Source organism: Gadus morhua, chromosome 14, assembly GCF_902167405.1.
Source record: "Gadus morhua chromosome 14, gadMor3.0, whole genome shotgun sequence".
NCBI lineage: Eukaryota > Metazoa > Chordata > Actinopteri > Gadiformes > Gadidae > Gadus > Gadus morhua.
In genome coordinates, this window is record NC_044061.1 from 26,546,321 (window position 1) to 26,567,377 (window position 21,057).

Sequence of the window (21,057 nt, forward strand, 5' to 3'; positions counted from 1 at the left end):
GTGACGACGTCATACTATGTGGTTAATCGTGACATAAATACGTGAACCGTGACTTAAGGAAGCTTATTAAAACGTGTACACTCGGTACATGAGGACCGCGGTGGTCTGGCCCTACCCGAGCCCCCCAGCTGGGGGGGGGGGGGGGGGGGGGGGGGGGCACAGAAGGCAGCGCCTCTACTTCATGGTCTCTGGACAGCTGCGAACCGTGAAACACTAAAAAAAGAAAAGACGTGCTGCTTTTTATTGGACGTGTGCGGGTTACAATCCAGAAAGTCTTTGCAGGCTGCCCAGGCCTGCCCTACCACTCTCCCCCTCTCCCCCCCGTCCCCCCCTCCCTCGAGGACCCGTCGAGTCAAAAATGGTGAACTAAATGTCCGTCACTGTCGCTGCACGACCAACCAAGCGCGCTCTTCTTTCTTAAAATCCTATTTCTGGCACCAAGAAACGAGAGGCGTCCATTTAAGGAAAGAGGCCAGACACAGAGGACCCCCCCCCCCCCACCTCCCCGCTGGACTGCAATCGACCCAGGGGAGGGAGAGCAGGCCTGGGGGGCCGGGGGTCTACGGGCCGGGGCGGCGGGCTAGCTGTGTCCGCGCGGGGCTGAGTGTCGGTGGGCCACCCGCGTACAGGAGGCGCAGCAGGTGGTCCGGTAGTAGTCGTACACGCAGAGGCGCGCCTGCACCACCACGTTGCAGTTGAAGTACTTGTCTCGGCACTTCTCGTCTGGAGACAGAGTGAAGAGAAGTCAGCAGGGAGTGAATGTGTATGTGAGGGGGGGGGGTGGGGGGACACAATGCTGACGGGTCAGTGGACACACGTGTCTCTGAATACAGGGAGAGTCAGTTATACGTAACATTGTGTATCATCTTATCCTAGCTATCTTTGTTGTATACGGGGAATGGGGTAACCTAGCAACTGTAAGTGCTTGGTACATGGTTCCATGAACATCCTTACCCAGGGAGACACAGAGAGAAACACACACACACACACACACACACACACAGGGCAGAGCGGTCCATGGTGTGTGTGTGAGCAGCGGTGACGGGGGGACCCACCTATATCGGGGGTGCAGGGCTCCGGGTTGCAGGGCTCCCTCTCCGGGGGCCTGTCCTGCTCCTGACAGCCGTCGCTTGGCTGCATGCTGTCGGCCAGGCAGCGCACCTCCCGCAGCCGGAAGCCCTCCTCACACGACTTGGAGCACTGGGACCGACCACACACACACACACACACACACACACACACACACACACACACACACACACACACACACACACACACACACACACACACACACACACACACACACACACACACACACACACACACACACACACGGACGGACGCGGACGCGCACACGCAGAGACGGACGGACGGACGGACGGACACACACACAGAGACAGACGGACAGACAGACACACAGTATGAGGGAGTGTGTGGTGGATCTGAAGCAGTGCGGTGGAGGGTAAATATTGCCTTTTCCTTGCGGCGGGCCGGATTACATGGAAGGGGTTTAATCTGGGGATCTGATCCCTCGTGTGTTCATCTCGCTCACCAAACGGGGGTCTCAAAGGGAGGGGAACACTGAAAGCTGTGGGGTCATCGTACGCATGGCTTTAATCGATACCTCTGTGTATTGTTTTTGCCCTGTTGCTTCGGTCAGCAGATCTACCCTTAAATAAACGCTGGGTGGGTTTCCGGTTAGATAGTCAAATAGTTGTCTAGCATTGACATTTTAGGGAAGGGTAAAATGGTCGAATGAGTAGTTTGGATGGACTCTGTTAATATAACACCATGGAGTTTGGTGGACACCTTCATCCAAAAAGTGTCATCCAAAACCCTTTGTGCATCCATTCCTAGCATGGGATGCCCCCGGTTGGGATTCAAATCCCCCTAGCAACCATCACCCATAGCAACCAGAGCACCAGGATCGAACCTGGAATGTGACCGTAGGGGATCAGACTCTAAGGGAACAGAAGACCCTCCTGTGCCAGGTCTTCTAGACCCTCCTGTCCCGGGTCCAGAAGACCCTCCTCTACCGGGTCCAGAAGACCCTCCTCTACCGGGTCCAGAAGACCCTCCCACCCGTGTCCAGAAGACCCTCCTCTACCGGGTACAGAAGACCCTCCTGTCCCGGGTCCAGAAGACCCTCCTGTCCCGGGTCCAGAAGACCCTCCTGTCCCGGTCCTGTCCCGGGTCCAGAAGACCCTGGTCCCCGTGTCCCGCCGCGGGGTACTCACGGCGCTCCAGTCGGTGTGGTACCACTTGGCCCCGCAGGGCCCCAGGTTGCAGCTCTGCTGGCCCAAGGGCCGGTCCAGGGAGGAGCACTCGTAGGGGGGCGCGGCGGCGTAGCCCTCCTCCGCCCTCACCAGGCACACCACCGCCCTCTGCTGGCTGCCCACGCCGCACTCCGCTGAGCACTGGGGGCAATAAAACACACACACACCGTCGGGGAGGGGTCTCGCTGACCACACCGCTATAAAATTCAATGCAATTCAGTTTTATTAGTAGGATAAAATAGAATACATTTGAAAAAAAAAAAATAAAATTGTACATACTTTCTAACCAGCGGCCACTAAAATCGCTTGACAATATTGCCCAACATTCACCAATTCATGCACACATTCACACGCCGACGGCGGGGTCAGCCGTGCACGGCGACAGCCAGCTGGTCAGGAACAGGGTCAGGGTGAGGCGTCTCGCTCAGGGACACCTCGACGCTCAACGAGCTTGGAGGAGCCGGGGATCGAACCAGCGACCATACTGTTCCCAGCCCGCTCGCTCTGCCTCCTGAGCCCTGTGCCACCCCTGAGAACATTGTGGGCTCGTGGGGGTAACCGGGTGCTGCTGCTGTCCCCGGAGGGCCCTTACCTGGCTCCAGGGGCCGGTGAACCACTCGATGCTGCTCTCACAGGGTCCGTTGTTGCACACCTGGGAGTCGGCCGGCCGCTCGTGGCCACACCCCTCCAGTGGCAGGCTGCTGATCTGATTGGTCAGGCAGAGGACTCCGCGCGTCCGCACGCCCATCCCACACTCGGCGGAGCACTGCATGATAGGAAAATGGGGGAGGGGGAGGGGGGGGGGGGGGGGGGGCACTTGAGTCACAGGTCACATGCGTGGCTCTGATCACGGTCCCAGAAACAGACCTCAGCTCCATCCTCTCTTGCATCTTGTGTTGTGTGAAGGCCAGTGATTGGTCGATTCCCTCGTCTGTTAATAACGCGGTGGTCAGTAGTTTACACCGTAGTCAGTAGGACTGCATTCCTCTCCCTCCTCAGAGGCCAGACCACCGCCCCCATTCCTCACTTAAATATCAATTTCCTCTTGGCATTTCAGCCTCTTTAAACGGGCTTGACCCTCCGATAATCCACAGCTCTGTACCACACTGTCGGCTCATCCTCTCTCTGGCCTCTCAGAACAGTGTTAGGAGCACAACGAGAAACATTCCAATAGGAAAACCACTGCAGGATGAATGCAAGAAATGGCTAGAACAAACTGTGCCCTATTCAATATTTGAATGAAGCAATAAGATGCACAGATTGTGTAGAAGAAACACTAATTTGTGTGTGTGTGTGTATTTCAAACAGGGAGTGAATAAATGTGTGTGTGAAACTGTGACTAAATAGAGTTAGTTTGGGTGTGTGTGTGTGTGTGTGTGTGTGTGTGTGTGTGTGTGTGTGTGTGTGTGTGTGTGTGTGTGTGTGTGTGTGTGTGTGTGTGTGTGTGTGTGTGTGTGCACCTCACCGTGGCCCCCCAGTGTGTGTAGAACCAGCTCTTGGCGCAGGCCCCCATGTCGCAGTTCTCCACAGCACTGGGCTGCAGATTCATGTTGCACTCCTCGTCCGGCACCAGGTCCCCGATGTTACTGACGCACTGGACGTCCCGGGACCGCTGGCCCAGCCCGCACGGCACAGAGCACTGGGGGGAGGAGCCAACGTTACAGTATGGAGGGGTGGAGCCAACGTTAGCATGTAGACTCTCTATTAGCATGTAGCCTCTCCGATAGCAGCATGTAGCCTCTCTGTTAGCATGCATCCTCTCCATTAGCATGTAGCCTCTCCGTGAGCATGTAGCCTCTCCATTAGCAAGCATCCTCTCCGATAGCATGTAGCCTCTCTGGTAGCATGTACCCTCTCTGGTAGCATGAAGCCTCTCTGTTAGCATGTAGCCGCGGGCACCACCCACCACGGTCCACTCGGTGCGGATCTGCCACTCGCTGCAGATCTTTAGCTGGCAGGTGCTGGCAGTCTCGGGCCGCTCTAGGTGGCGGCAGCGCCCCGTGTGGACGTTGAGGGTCCGGTTGGCGTAGACCTGCCGGCACAGCACCTGGCGGTGCTGCATGCCCAGCCCGCACGTCTTACTGCACTCGGACCACTCGCCAATGTCCCAGCTGGGCGGGGGAGGGGGGCCGTCAGATGGTAGGACCACCGCCACGGGGCCAAAGGGAACCCAAGCAGCAGGGTGGAGAGATGGGTCAGAGTTAGATAGAGAGGCATGGGAGGGGGTCAGGTTAAGAGAGAGAGAGAGAGAGAGAGAGAGAGAGAGATAGAGATAGAGATAGAGATAGAGATAGAGAGAGAGAGAGAGAGAGAGAGAGAGAGAGAGAGAGAGAGAGAGAGAGAGAGAGAGAGAGACAGAGACAGAGACAGAGACAGACAGCTCCCTCACAATGCTGGGCAGTGTTGCGTGTTGCAGGGCTCCTCCTGCTGGCTGGGTTTGGTACTGCTGTCACACAGAGCGTCCGAGACCTCCTCGTGATTCAGCCGGTGGACACAGTGGAAGATGGCGTACATATATCCTGGAAAACACAAGGGCAACAGATATCACATCATCTTGAGTGGCTTCTGAGTTATTTGCCCAATCAATTATAATTTAATTTAATCAATAGACATCTGAATCGTCAGCATCATTGAGACATACGAGCATAAGAAAAACAACCTCAGAGGTATCTGATGTACGTTAAAGAGTCGCTCTTCTGAACTATCCACAAGTCAGTTTGACCGCACTACTCACCTTTACCACAGGAGGCGCTGCACTCGGTGGTCCCGGCCTGCCTCCAGTTGTACTCCCTCTGGCTTCGGGGGGGCTGCACCGCTGGGACCTGGTTGTCAGGGATACTGCTTGGGGGCCGCCCCCCGCCAGCGGGGTCGTAGCCCTCCTGGTGGGTGTTGCCGTGGTGATTATAGCCACCCTGCCCGTTGACCGTGTTTCCTGAGGGAGGGAGGGAGGGAGGGGAGAGAGGGAGGGAGGGAGGAAGGAGGAGGGGGAAGGGGAGAGAGGGAGGAGGGGGGAAGAAATAGAGATGGTGGGGGGGGAGAGGGCGGGTGGGAGGGAGGGAGAGAGGGTCGAGGGATTGATGGATGGATTGGTGTTTTGCAGTGCAGTTTGAACGTGAAGAGAGTCAGTAGACATGGATGGATGAATGAATGGAATAATGAATGGAACGTTGCTGATTATTTGTTCATGAGTAGGTGGATGGATGGTTGAATGATCTGATGGATGAGTGTGGATGGAGTGTTCAGTGCAGCGAGGGTGGATGTGAGTGCTGGACCCCGTACCATCAGGGCTGTGGTCGGGGTGAGTGGGGTTGGCCGGGCTCTCTGAGGGGAGTATATACTCATAATGGACTCCTGGGTTGGGCTGCTGGTAGATCATCTGGAGGGGACACAAATCAGGCCGTCATCTGTTTAACTTCTTTGCTAAATCCCCCATAAATTAAAACCCAAATGTCCGAGTTGATGTGCATCTGCTGCTGCGCTTGTCATACGACGGCAGCCAAATTGAGATTGAAAGTAAACGCAACAATTAAAAGATTTCACTGTTTACCATACTTTCCAACTGGAAAAGTAGCATTCTGCTCAGGAATCTGTGTGTGTGTGTGTGTGTGTGTGTGTGTGTGTGTGTGTGTGTGTGTGTGTGTGTGTGTGTGTGTGTGTGTGTGTGTGTGTGTGTGTGTGTGTGTGTGTGTGTGTGTGTGTGCACGCGTGTGCCCAGGGCCGACGGACTGCGGGGGAAAGTGAGGCAGTCGTGGGGGGGCCCAAGGCAGAGGGGGGGCCTATGGCAATAAAAAAATAAAAAAATAAAATTGAATTATCCACCAGCCCATAGTGTTAGGAGTCGCACACTGCCTCGTCTCCCCCCGTCAACAATTGTTCTCTACCCCCCCCGTCAACAATTCAGTGCAGGGGGCTGGTAGGGGGAATTCGGGGGGGGGGGGGGGGCCATCAGTACCTCTTGTATAGGGGCCCAGGATTTGGTGCAACGGCCCTGCGTGTGCCTGTATGTTTTTGGCGTTTGGGTGCATTCTTGCATGGGTGCATGCATGCGTGCGTGCATGTGGCTGTGTGTTTGTGTGCGTGTCTGCATGAATCAGGCTCTTTATGTGTGCTGTATGGTTCTCAAATCTAAACAGTTGGCTCCTCAATACGGAAGGAAAAACAAAAATGTAGAGTGGACCTCAGGCGCTCAAAGCGGATTGGTTACTCACAAACACATCGAGGATCTGATTGGTGGGGCCGTCCGCCAGGAAGGACTCTCCTGCGGTGCTGGTGATCTCATTGGGTCTGCGGTATGTGAACATGGTGCCCCCGCCCTCGTACCTCCCTGGCCGGTCGATCGCCCAGTTCCCATTGATGATCGATCGGCCCGCTCGATTCCGGAGGGCTGGGAGAGAGACAGTGAGAGAGAGAGAGAGACACACCCCTTAAAGAGTGGCACACCGCTCAAAGCCCACAGCAACTACCGTCACACGCGGCGGATCACTTCTGAGTCGGAACACTGTTTAGTCGAGACAAGCTGGGGAGTGAAAATGTTTCTCTACAGTATCGCCTCTCCACACCGCGCGCGCGCGCACACACACACACACACACACACACACACACACACACACACACACACACACACACACACACACACACACACACACACACACACACACACACACACACACACACACACACACACACACACACACGCACACACCATTAAAAAGCCATTCAATTCAGATGTAAATGCTTTCCCATGCTGGTTCAAAGGTGCATTTGATCTCCACATCGTTTCAGTGTCTCTCATGTCCCTCAAGGAAGGTCAGGTCCACTAAACACAGGCAAGAGCGAGAGGAAGAGAAGAGAGTCTACCGTGTGTGTGCCAACCTCACTCACACATGACCGGGTGAGTATTCATGATGTGCACGTATGGGAGAGAGAGAGAGAGAGAGAGAGAGAGAGAGAGAGAGAGAGAGAGAGAGAGAGAGAGAGAGAGAGAGAGAGAGAGAGAGAGAGAGAGAGAGAGAGAGAGAGAGAGAGAGAGAGAGAGAGAGAGAGAGAGAGAGAGAGAGAGAGAGAGAGAGAGAGAGAGAGAGAGAGAGAGAGCCAGAGGGGAGAGAGACAGAGACAGAAAGAAAGAAAGAAAGAAAGAAAGAAAGAAAGAAAGAAAGAAAGAAAGAAAGAAAGAAAGAAAGAAAGAAAGAAAGAAAGAAAGAAAGAAAGAAAGAAAGAAAGAAAGAAGGAAAGAGAGGGTGAGGGTGAGGGTGAGGGTGAGGGCGAGGGTGAGGGTGAGGGTGAGGGTGAGGGCGAGGGTGAGGGTGAGGGTGCATGTTTGAGGTGAGAGTGCGAGGGGAACCGTCCCGCCCCGGCTCCCTAACTGCTTCTGTCGGGGAACATTCCGGGCTGTAATGAAAGCGGACGGTGAGCCGCTCCTCTAATGAAACAATGTTTATACAGTTCCCTGGTGGGGGGGCGGGGGGCTGTTTATACAGGTTCCCTGGTGGGGGGTTGGAGAGCTCTGGAGTCAACAGGCTGCTCAGCCCGCCACCTCAGCCCCCCTCTGCTGCACACACACACACAGTCACAGAGTCACGCAGATACACACACACATACACAGTCACGCACAAACGAATAAACACACACACACACACATACATTCATGCACACACACACACAAAGGCAAATACAACCACACACGTACACACACACACCAGGTAACACACAGTTAGTCACGCATGTACGCACACACACACACACACACAGTCACGCACACGCCTGTACACACACACACACACACACACACACACACACACACACACACACAATGTACACTGTAACACGCACACGCACACACACAAACCCTCACCAAGTAAAATACACACACTAACACACACACATGCTCATTAAAACGATGAAAGACCCTAGCCCAACCCTAGCCCAAGCATTCCAGCAGTCACCTCTAAAACCAATATGTCTACAAGCAAGGTCACCGGGCCTCTAGGAGAGATCGCTGTCTCTGGAGGACTACGGACCACCGAGGAGACCTCTGGAGGTGGACATCACACAGCACAGGATCCGCTCTGCTCCTCACAGGCCCATGTTAGAACCCACCTACAGACGGTCACAGCCCCCGGTCACAGGCCCGGTCACAGGCCCGGTCACAGGCCCGGTCACAGGCCCGGTCATAGCCCCCGGTCACAGCCCCGGTCACAGCCCCGGTCACAGCCCCGGTCACAGCCCCGGTCACAGGCCCGGGTCAGAACCCACTCACAGGACCTGGTCTGCTCCTCTCAGAGCCCTAAAAAGGCCCCGGTCCCCGGCCAGAACACACTCACAGACAGATCTGAAGTCAGACCGGTGACTTCTTCAATAATCTGTAAATCCTTTTTTGTTTGACACCACTTCAGTCTTCTGTGTTTCTAACGCTCCGAGCTGAGAGACGGAGATATGCTCAACACAGAAGAACCTTATAATTAATACTCGGTCAGGCTGGAGAGACCCACAGCTTATGCAGTTAACACATTCTCAGAGGTATTCAGCCCGCGGGCGTAGAACCATCAACCTAAGGAGAAGATGTTTAGGTCAAGGCAGAGAGACCAAATCATCTAAACAGACATCCAGGAGTCCGGCCTTGGACTGGATTCAACCGGTCTCTGCGGACCCCGTTTATCTTCCTCCTGAGCGTCTGGAGGTCGAGGCAGAGCGGCGTTCCTCACCCAGGTAGTTCTTGCTCTTCACCATCTCCGTCACGTTGATCTTGGTCGCCCCCTGGGGGATCTCCAGGATCTTGTGGTAGCCGACGCGGGTCAGGCTGTGCTGGAACAGCCCTGAGACCAGCCGGCATGCCGTGTTGTCGCCGCCGCACACACCACACTTATCCACCACCCGGCCTGGGCCCACGAAGTCATCACAGCCCGGGCTCTGGGGGGGGGGGAGAGAGAGAGAGAGAGAGAGAGAGAGAGAGAGAGAGAGAGAGAGAGAGAGAGAGAGAGAGAGAGAGAGAGAGAGAGAGAGAGAGAGAGAGAGAGAGAGAGAGAGAGAGAGAGAGAGAGAGAGAGAGAGAGAGAGCAAGGGAGAGGTAGAGAGAGAAAAAGGAGAGTAAGAGGGAGACAGGTGAGATAGAGAGAAATATATATAAATGCATATTTATAGTAATATGTCACTTATTGTTATTCTTTTATCAGAGCCGGCATTGTACTGTCGAACAGGCACTGTGTAGAAGAATAGCCCTCTTTTCATGAGGCAGTCATTACACGTCACGGCAAATCTGGATTTCATTTAGTGAATGTACTGTGTCAATGTCTACGGTGATTACCAACCATACAATAACCAATTAACAATCAATCAGGACTCTTCCTGAATATCATGTTCTTGGCTCGCAGGCCGTCCAGCCGATCCCAGAGTTTCCTGGCGATCGACCCAGGGCTCAGAGCCGTCCCTGTGTCACGGTGGCAATAATGAATGACAGGAAACCCTCGACTCGCTGGAGCCAAGAGCTCCCATCAGCGCTCCATGGACAGAGTGAAACCAGACGTACTGCAAACACTGCTTCTGCTCTACAGCGAACAGGTGGTCTGAAGGCTGCCGTACTATAGCCAGGGCTAGGCTACCGTACTATAGGCAGGGCTAGTCTACTGTACTCACTATAGCCAGGGCTAGGCTACCGTACCATAGCCAGGGCTAGGCTACCGTACTATAGCCAGGGCTAGGCTACCGTACCATAGCCAGGGCTAGGCTACCGTACCATAGCCAGGGCTAGGCTACCGTACCATAGCCAGGGCTAGGCTACTGTACTCACTATAGCCAGGGCTAGTCTACCGTACTCACCATAGCTAGGGCTAGGCTAACATACTCACTATAGCCAGGGCTAGGCTAATGAACCATAGCCAGGGCTAGGCTACTGTTAAATAGCCTTGGTAAGTCTACCGTACTATAGCCAGGGCTAGTCTACTGCACTATAGCCAGGGCTAGTCTACCGCACTATAGCCAGGGCTAGGCTACTGTACTCACTATAGCCAGGGCTAGGCTACTGTACTCACTATAGCCAGGGCTAGGCTAACATACTCACCATAGCCAGGGCTAGGCTACCATACTCACTATAGCCAGGGCTAGTTAGGCTACCGTACTCACTATAGCCAGGGCTAGTTAGGCTACCCTATAGTGGACCTGCCGAGTAACCAGAGAACGGTGCATTATGAGGAGGGTGGGAGGGGCAATCATAATTAATGGCGCGGGGCTCCACTGTGGTTGGCTGACGGCCAAACCCAGCGCTCTCCGTCTGGTTTGTATTCAGCTCTCCCTGCAGACAGCAGAGAGCCGCTGCTGGCCCTCTGGTCCTCAGCTCCTCAGCGGCGGAGCCTCCGCTCACCAGCAGTAAAAGCATCACATGCACTCCGTCTCCTGTCCCAGTGGCCTCACCCTCCCTCACCTCCCTCACCCTGACTCACCCTCCCTCACCTCCCTCACCCCCCTCACCCTGCCTCACCCTCCCCGGAGCTCGGTGGGAGATCGTCCGCTACGCCACTCGACTTTAAAATACACTAAATAAAGAAATGGAATGCTTTATGTAACCGGGGACGGGAGGGAGGGAGGGATTGAGGGAGGGAGGGGGGGAGGGTGGGAGGGAGGGAGGACAGGGAAAGAGGGAGGGAAGGGGGGAAGGAGGACAGGGAGAGAGGGAGGGAAGGAGGACAGGGAGGTAGCCGCTTGTATAAGACGAAGAAATTGTCTCACTTACAATTTGTAAGTGAGAGAGCGATGAGGAGAGGATGAGGACGGACAGCAAGAGAGAGGAAGGGTAGGACGGGTGTGAAGGTTAGGAGGATGAATCGATGGAACACGAGGGAAACGTTAGAAGGTGAGACGGGAACGAGAAAAGGCCGGGCGCCGCTCCGAGAGCCAGGGGGAGAGAGGGAGGGATGGCTACTGAGCGGAGATCTCACCAGCTAAAAGCTTTTGAGTCCCTAAGCCGTGCCAAACGCACGGCGGTGCCAAGCCAAACACGGCCGCCCTTCTGAAACACAGACAAAAGGGAGGACAGAAAAGAGCCGAGAACTAAGAGGGCAGGGGGGAAAAAAAGACAACATGGAAAATCGACTTTTGTGGCGAAGCCAGCAGCGCTGCGATCTGGTTTCTATGGCGGATGGAAGCGAGGAGGCCGAGAATGTGGAGGAACACGACAGCAACCAAAACAGAGAACAGCATTGTTTGTTTTAGAGGGCAGATGTGTTACTTACACTAACAATGACCACACTGGAAATAGAAGTCTGCTCTCTGTCTGATGGTCACTATCATAAAAGTTATCAGTTAAATTGAATTGAACAAATCTAAACGCAATTTATCTTGCACTTTAGAGAACCATGGCTACTTCTATTTATAAGAAAGAAGCACAATGCTGATTCCAGGTTGTCAGGCTGCCTGCGGTGACGTCTGCCCCCTGTGAACGGGGCAAATAATAGGCAAGTACACAAGCTGAAGTGCCCCTTGATATCTAACAATCCAGACAGCCGTGCCAAGGGAAACTTGTCAGCTTCTGTAGTCGGGCCTCTGTGAATAAACACAGACACGCTAATCCGTCCCCAAGTAACCCAAAAACAGAACCGGCCTCGGGCCTGCTCCCAAACAAACGTGGCATTCACTGTGACCTCCGCGTCAAACCTGGAAGTCAAAGTGTCAGGACTCATGAGTGTCGAGTGTGTCCCGGCCGCGGTCACAGGGTGCTGCTCCACAGTCTCCGTCCCAGAGGAAGCCGTGCCAGCAGAGCCCAGTGGTTCACCGCCGGCTAACAAGGCCCCCCCCCCGGCGTTTGAAGCCGGAATCCATCAAATATTAAATGCACAGGAGTTATTGTTGTTGTTTCTGCTCAGAACTTTGATTTGCTCCGTGGGCGGTAAGCGCCATCTGGAGCAGCCCCGATCTCAGGAGAACTTTAACAGGAATCTTTAAGAGTGTCACTAAAGCCCGACCTCATCTGGAAGTGGTTAGACGCGGCTCAGCTGGGAAAACTCAGCGCAGCATTCGTCTTACTAGTATACCCTCCACCCGTTTTTCCCATGTACTGAGTCGGGCTCAACCTGTTGACTTGCAGACGTATCCGGAGGCTAAACTAGAACTGGCTTGAGTCTCCCGTCCTCAGAGTCACGATGCTGACATGGTGGGGGGGGGCGCGACTTGGGGGGGCTCAGCGTGGACAGCAGGACGTCTACCGCCCATCAGCTGGGAAGCTGTCTGTCTCCTCTCTCAGCTCAGTGTTGAGAAGAGGAGACAGCGGGAATGTACGAGGGCTCATTCCCTGAACCCTGGGGAGAACATCACTGAGTACGATAATGAGGATAAAACGATCGGTTGAATACAATTATTAACAGGTTAAAGTGATCGCAGAAATGTGAAATAGAACTCCCACACTCCAGTCACACGTTCATATATGGAAACGACTCAACATCCTAAGACATCTTTACATCAATTACAACATAATTACATGAATGTTTTCCAACTTTCAGTGGCAGTAGCACGTGTTCCAAGAGTTTAAATCCAGTCAATAACTAAATAACGTAAAGTCAGCCAAACTTGTAACAAAACCAGCTGAGGAAGGACAGTGAACTGAGTGTTTATATAACGTAGCCCCCCGTCACGGTTTGGCACCACAGCGGCCCCCCTTTCACCAAGTACCCTTCGTCCTGTGTCCAAGTTGCAGTTCGATAACACCGGCCTAATGTGTGGCCCCCCAACACAATACAACCTGAGCATTTGGAATGACTTCATGAGGAAATTAACAGCAATGCAAGCTACGGAGAGAAGGCCTTCAACGGTCCCTCGCCTACACTATATTAACTTGGAGATGTGGTGGGAAAAAAAAAGTCTGCCTGGTCCTGGAACTTCTCGGGAGAACTATAGTAGGCGGTGGGGTTTGTGTGTTTGTGTGTGTGTGTGTGTGTGTGTGTGTGTGTGTGTGTGTGTGTGTGTGTGTGTGTGTGTGTGTGTGTGTGTGTGTGTGTGTGTGTGTGTGTGTGTGTGTGTGTGTGTGTGTATTAATGCGTTTAACATGTTGAAAATGTTCTAGCAATGCACTTCACTTCAGTTGAACTCAAACTCCATAAGGCGTTTTTGTTGCATACGTGTGTGTGTGTGTGTGCATGTGTGTCTGCATTTGTGTGTTTGTTTGCATATTTTTGTGCATTCACGCATGTGTGTGTGTGTGTGGGGATTGTGTGTTCCAGATGCACGTGTCTGAGGATGTGATTCTGGACTTACGGTGTGATTCCCTTTGCTTTTATGTTATCCGGGAATTAGAGGTATTTTCGTGCCTCATTAGTACAGAGTTCCTTAGTGTTCACATTGGCTCAGCGTCTAAAAACCCTTCACTATTATAATGACTAGAAGCACTTGGTGTTGGCTGCGTGTGTCCTAGTGTCCGTGCGTGCGTGCGTGCGTGCGTGCGTGCGTGCGTGCGTGCGTGCGTCCAGACCATACTGTGACATGAAGGCAGACGAGAGACACACCAACAAAGGCTGGCACCAAGAATTACAAAACAAACTACAAGTGAGTGTCGCACACTAGCTGCAGTTCCCCGGATCTCAATGAAAGCAGGATGTGTGGAGGTGGACGCAGGTTGACATCGGAGGATATTACCCAGCATTCCTCCTACGTCTCTCTGACTCATTGTCCCCACCCAGACCTGGAAGAGCCAACGGTTCCTAGACGAGTGACCGCCGGTGGGACGGAAGGCTTCAGATATTGCCTCTGAACGCTGAGGTCCTGCCAGGCTAGGGGGGAGGGGAGGAGGGGGGGGTTCAGTGCATGGGTACGCCGTCTTGGGTTGACAAGCTGAAGGGTCTTAAGGGCATGAGCCATGGGAACCCGGGTACCTGACCAGGAGCGCCTTTAACAGAACACCTCCTCATTCCTCCGCTGGGTTGGTTCAGGGTTGTTTTTAGGGAACGGAAACAAACTTCAAACTGCCTATTCAACATCCAGCCCAAAGGAGTTAAAATGGATGTGTCGTTTATAATCACAAGAATACTTTAGTACAGACCGTTCCTGAATGAAGCCCAACTTCCTGCCAACACGCACAACAACAAACGCCCCTAAATCCCTCGGTTCCTTAGTCGAGATCTGACCCAAGCGGCAGTGGCTTCGTGTCTCGCTATTAGAGAAGAGGAAGGCTACGTTTAGGAATACGCTGGGATCAATTTGTTTGACAGATTTTTTTCTTCTTCTTCTTCTTCAGGATATGAGAAAATCGCTCTCTATGAAATTTCCAGCAACCCAGAAAGCTTTGTTGTTATGTTGGAATCGTTTTGTTAAACACAAAATGACAGAAATAAGAAAAAGAAATTGTCTTCACTTGTTATCAGAAGATTTTGGTCCTTCTTCCTTATCAACCCTGTTAATGGGTTCTGTCTCCATCACAGAAAACAAATATTAAAGTAAACATAAAAGATGCATTTATTAGCAGTTGAAATCAATCCAAACATGCGACGGAGTGACGTGCGCATAAATAAATGGCAGTGGTTGTTCGAAGAAAAAAAAAGCTGCGTGACTGAATCCTAGTGGAGGGTCAGATCATCTCCTCAAGAGAAATCCTTTCTCTCCGTTTAATGGACGCTCCTAATCTATCTTCCAACTATAAAAACGCTCTTTGAGATGAAAGCGGCGAGCGTTTTGGGGGCAGATTTATGAGGACCCGGATACAGTCCGTTGTTTGGCGGGGGGGGGATGCGATGGGAACCTTCTCCGGGCCCCAGGCCCCCGGACGATTCGGAGGGCCTCCGCTGAGAGCTTCCAGAGCCGTTATCAAAACGCAGCAGACAGACGCATGCCAGCTCATCTGGAAATGTAATGTCTTGATGACTGGGATTCCAGCCTGACAATGCTGAGGCTACATCATCCCAAGAATTTATGATGGAAGTGACCTTAGGACTCAATGGCCTCAGTGTGGAAATTACATTACGGAGATTTTTTTTGTTTTAAATGCAAATATCTCCCTATCTAGTCTGAAATCTCAGACGGAGAGGAAAACAAACAGGCCCACCCCATTGGTGTTCTCTAACGTTCACTAAAACGCACTGCTGTTACAGATGAGGTGCGATGCAGTACGTTATTGTTTTGGTATGCTGCCTCAAATGTCTGGATGATATTGCAGGATTTCCTCCTCTCATGTTATAATCATTGAATCCTATACTCTAAGTACATGAGCAAAAGAGTTCCAGTTTTAAAACGCCCTCTGCTCATAACATAAGGTTCCTTAACAACTGATCACTCAGAAGGTGGTCTGATGAGTCAGGTGCTTCTAAGCACCTGACTCATTTACATTTTCAACCGATGATCTTACAAAAACCCAACACCAATTTCCCACTTGAAAAGTTGTTTCATGTACTGGTGTGGTTTGGAGGGACCAGTACTATACATGTACTGGTGTGGTTTGGAGGGAGCAGTACCTTTCATGTACTGGTGTGGTTTGGAGGGACCAGTACTATACATGTACTAGTGTGGTTTGGAGGGACCAGTACTATACATGCACTGGTGTGGTTTGGAGGGACCAGTACCTTTTTTGTATTGGTGTGTTTGGAAGAGACACGTACTTGCGGATTGAGTCTACAATGGTTGTACTCTGAGGTATTGACACATATATAAATTCTTTGTTCATAAATTCTCAATCAAAGTTTATAAATTAACCACATCAACCGCTCTACCAAAATAGCAAAACAACTTTGAACAAACTTGATTTCCGTCCTCTAATCTTGTGTCGGTTTGTGTGAATATGTGCCTTTGATCTGAGTGTGTGTGTGTGTGTGTGTGTGTGTGTGTGTGTGTGTGTGTGTGTGTGTGTGTGTGTGTGTGTGTGTGTGTGTGTGTGTGTGTGTGTGTGTGTGTATTTGTTTGGTCTTGGATGTGCAATGATAAACATCTTAAACTTGAGCTGGTGTTTACGATGGTGGTCCGTTGGTCTTATTTTGAAGGTCATGTCAGTTCCTAGGATTAGAGTGTTTGTGTCTGGGTCTTTGAGCAAATTAACATGTGCCTGCAAGACAGTGTGAATGTTTCTGAATGTGTGAGTGCGTGTGCGTGAGTGTGTCTGTATTTGTGTGTGTTTGTGGGTCTGTGTGTCTGCATGTGTGTGTCTGCATGTGTGTGTATTTCTGCATGTTTGTGTGAGTCTGCATGTGTTTAAGTTGAATCCCACTAAATGATAATCCACCCCCTTTAGCTCATGTTCAGTGTGCATATTAGCAGCTGAAGCCACTAGCATCTGTATTCCACATGGCGCGACGCTATATATCTTAACACAGTTCCATCCCAACTAGCCCGGCTTTTAATGAACACCAGCTAGCGTAAGCCAGATCCTTCAACGGGAAACCCAGATGGAGCTCTACAGGATCACAGGGGTGCGACTGCTGCCAAGAAAGCATAATATTAACGGCATGTCTGAACCATTCTGATAACGTATTTAATAAAAGGTAAGCTGTGCTGTGTTACGTTTTGAAAGAAATATATCTGATAACAATAACTCGAACATCTGTCCACAGACCAGCTACTGTGATGGTTCGAGGGGTGAACTTCCATTGTGGCTGTTAGGACGTTGTATCAGGATAAAGTGTCTGGCTTTGTGTGTTCTGGAGGGAGCCCTTGGCTTGCCACGTTGTCTTCACCCAACTTAGTGTTCTATGGGACAGTGTTGTTAACCTGCAGGACTAAGAATAGAAACACATGGCTAGGGTGGTTTAACAGTCTTTTTCTGTTGAAAGAAACCAAACTGATAGAAGAAAAAGTCAATTTCAAGGGAACTTCAATCTTATTGTAGCGATAACTAAAAGGAAAATGCAATAGATAGAAATTGGAGTTTCGACCAAGTCCTTGTGGCAATTCATATCGTTCAAATATTCAGATGTACATTTTCCTTGCAAAAAAATGTGCCACGGGTGTCACAATAAACACTTTCAACGCAAAGTACTACATGTAGAATGGTATACAAAGTAGTTATGATATGGTTGGAGAGAATCTGTAATTAATTGCAAAGTTGTACATTTCAAACTTAACCTATTTGCATTTGTTTGATTTTGATTGAGATCATCAGAGCCATCCTAGATTTGAGGGTTTGAGAGCTGGCAGCATAGCAAGACAGTGGAGCAGTACCACGCAGAGAGGCCTTAAACACACCCCAAACCCTGCCGCCTGCCTAGGCCCAAGGGCACTGCCTGCCTCCATAAAAGACTCCAGTGGTTGTAAAGCATTCGGAAATAGCGCAAGGGGTGCCGATTCTGTGGCCATTAAAATGCGCACGGTTTCTGCTTACGTCGCCAATCCCAGTGAGCTGTACTGATCGGAGAGCAGGATGACATGTCACTCCAGTGTGGTCGTCTGGGGCTTAATGTGTCTTAAATGTTCAGCACACACTTAACCGAGGGGTCAACTGTCAAACATCTTTTACTCCCATAACTCTTCTGTGGAGGGAAAATAACTGAACAATTGCTTTGCTTTTAGCCAACGTTTGCGGGAGCTAGCAATTGTTTGAGAAGTTGGACAGAAGGAGCAGTTAAAGAGAGATACCATTCGGAAGATTGCCCTTGAAAACTGAAATATTTGACAGACTACATAAAACATAGAGCAGGCTAAGGTTGAGCTGATAGAGTTAGCAAAACAGAGCAGGCTAAGAACGAGTCGCTAGAGTTAGCAACACAGAGCAGTTTAAGAACGAGCAGATAGAGTTAGCAACACAAACCAAGGACTGGGTTAAGAGCGAGCAGCTAGAATGAGCGGTATGCTTTGTTGCAGGGAGATTAAAGGTGATGTAATGGCCCAGCTCTAATGAGAGCAGGGAGCAGGTGTTGAAAGCTGTGCTTCTGCCAAAACCGTTTACTGCTAAGGCTTTCAGGAAGGAAGCCCGGCTCACAGAACTGTCTGAGGAGGTGGTGGTGTCCTCCCAGTAACCCCGCCGACACGCCCACTCCCAGTCACTCCCCAGCCCCCCCCCCCCCCCCCCCCCCCTCCTCCCCCACCATCACCAGCACGTCCCCAAATCCACGGCATTTCCTTGCAGGTCACCCATGCACATAAAATGCACTCATTCAATTACACGCATGACAGATTACAGACGTATAAAAAAATCGAAAATAAGGCTTCTGTGTCATTATAAAGTCCTTTAAACTCCCCAGAGGTCTCTTTATGGAGACCCCCCCCTCCTTCTTCCCCGGTCCGACCGCGACACACTTTGGTGTTTGCCGACTGTTCATATATCAGCAGATGAACTCAGGTGAGCCGTGTGCCGCGAGCAACGACAGGCGAGTTCAGATCACCTTCAGCAACGACACACTCTCGGCATGTATTCCATCTGTGCATCATCACACACACACACACACACACACACACACACACACACACACACACACACACACACACACACACACACACACACACACACACACACACACACACACACACACACACACACACACACAGGGAGGGTGAATCCCCTTTTTTTCCAGTCGCTTGAGAATGCTGGGAAGGGGAAATATGTGTGGTACCGGGAAAGACCTCAGGTATCTGGGATCAAGAGAGAGATCGAGGGCGGGAAGGGGCCACGGTATCGTGAATGATTCCGGGCCGAGGCTGGAGGCTGGATGCTGGAGGCGGCCTGTTGGGTATTTAGGTGATGGTTGTGGGGATGTGTCCCTCTACAAGTCTCTATATGTCTCCACAGAGAGCGTGCACTGCAGCAACACATGGAGCCAAATACCTGCGGCGTGGATATAATGATGACGAGGAGGAAGCAGTACAGTTTAGACCGTGTGTAGGAATGAGTCCGCCCTGGGACATTCCCTGTTTAAAGGCGATTAGCTCCCCATCATCACATGATGAGGCACAGCCCACTGGAGCAGCACTGAGACGCACAACAAGTTTAACATTTGAGATTTTACAACTTTGTGTTTTTCACCATGACACACAAAACTAACCTGAAGCAATTCAAGAAGCATCACGTTTCAGTCACAGATCATAAAAAGTCAAACAATGGAAAAACCTGAGGCGGTTCAGATTAGCAACGCGAACATGGCAGCTTGATTACATTTCAAATCAACGGCAAAATGTACTCACTCAATTATTAAACACTCATTACAACGGGACACGGCCAGCCAGCTGAACCCTGCTCTGAGTCCTTAGTCACTCCAACACCCCAGCACGAATCCACCCCCCCCGCAGGTACCCAGCACCCCCCAAAACACCCAGCCCCCCCCCAGGCACCTGGTCCCTACCTGTGAGCGCGGCTTCCCCTGCACGCGCACCTGGAGGCAGGCGGACAGCAGCAGCACCACTCCGGGGAGCATTCTCCAACGCACCCCGATATCAAAATCAATCAAAAAAAAATGAACCCGGGGCCGGGGGGCCGGCGGGGGGGGAAGAGCTCCAGGAGCCACTCAGAGGGGGTCCACGGCGGTCCGAGTATCCGCTGCCGGGCTGTCTGTACGGGGGCAGCTGCTTTCCACTCTCTCCCTCGGAGCACAGTGATCACCGGAGGAACCTCCACCCGCTCCCCTTGTAAGCTGAGCTGGGGGGCGGCGCAGCTGGCGGAGGTGAGGGGAGAGGGGCCAAGGCTAGGAGGGAAAAGGGGGGGGGGGGGGGGGGGGGGGGGGGGGGGGGAGGAGGTGGTGCTGGGGCTGGGGTAAGGGGGAGGGCGGGGTTCTTCTGACAGTTAACTCGAAGTCGGACAGATTTAGCAGATTTTTTTATGATTTTATTTTTAAAAGCAATTCGGTTGAAACGTTAGAGAGAGGATATAAAAAGTACAAAAGAGCAGGGCGACCGCAGAGCCACTTATACGGCAGAAGTATGTAATAATAGACGGGCCGTAATACTCCATGCGCAGCTGATGCTTTCATACCATAACACGAGTCGACAGTTGACAGAATAATTCAGAGCGAATACGGTCGGCCGAATCGTCAACTACTAGGTCCAACGTCGGCCAATGATACTCACACCGGGGTCCTACGGAGAGTCGGACTTTATAAACGTCCCCCCCGGTAAACTCAAAACCTACTCCTCTTTCTTTCTGTCCTTCTACTTTGCAGCCCCACTAACCGCGGCGCTAAAACAATACGAGCGGCCGGCATCCTGCAGCCCTAAACACTTCCCTTACGAGCCCCCCCCCCCCCCGCGCCGCCACGCAGTCCAACGCACGGGGAGACGCAGGGCCACGCTGCGCTGCCTTCGTCACATGGTTTCCCCATCGCACGGCGCTCCTGTTTCCACGCCACTAAACTCTAATTCACCGAGAGAGACCGCAGTACGAGTCCCGGTCTGCATCCTCCCCCCCTCCGTCCTGACGGTGGGGGTCTTCATAAAACCATCAGACTGCGTCCTCGCTCATCAGGGGGTCTCTGCGGCTCCCCCCCCCCCCCCCACCCCACCCCCCCCGGGTCTGAGGCACACAAGGAGAGAGCCTGGACCGACTAACCACGGGATAATTGAAAACAGTCCCGGGATTTTAAGAGCGCCACACGGAAGACCGCGACGGGCGAACATTACAGAGCAGAACAATAGCCGGCCGGCGGGACGCCTCGGCTCTCAGAGGAGACACAGAGAGGAGGGGAACTCTGTGGCTCTGCAGGGACACAGGGAAAGGACGAGGACTGTGGACGTGGCTCTGAGGGGAGCCGTTCTAGCCGTGATGTCAGACCCACAGCCTGCAGCCCCGTGGGGGGCGGGGGGGCTTCAGAACAAGCAGAGGCACAGAGGAGCACACCTGCATCCAGCTTGGCTCCCGCCGGCCCCGATGACATACACATTCACGCTCTGTCTCTCGCAC

The 21,057-nt window shown here is 52.2% G+C and overlaps 1 protein-coding gene across 1 annotated transcript; it reads right to left on the minus strand.

The window, feature by feature from the left end:
- Positions 1 to 141: 141 nt before the first annotated feature.
- Positions 142 to 19,777, minus strand: thsd4 (thrombospondin type 1 domain containing 4). Its single transcript, XM_030376361.1, has 12 exons — positions 19,508 to 19,777; positions 8,978 to 9,182; positions 6,485 to 6,660; positions 5,556 to 5,652; positions 5,011 to 5,208; positions 4,666 to 4,795; positions 4,183 to 4,387; positions 3,742 to 3,915; positions 2,869 to 3,042; positions 2,238 to 2,417; positions 1,056 to 1,200; positions 142 to 723 (listed from the first exon to the last, which is right to left on the minus strand). Exons 1-12 carry the CDS (start codon positions 19,577 to 19,579, stop codon positions 581 to 583), a joined length of 1,899 nt encoding a protein of 632 aa, XP_030232221.1. The 5' UTR covers positions 19,580 to 19,777; the 3' UTR covers positions 142 to 580.
- Positions 19,778 to 21,057: the final 1,280 nt, after the last annotated feature.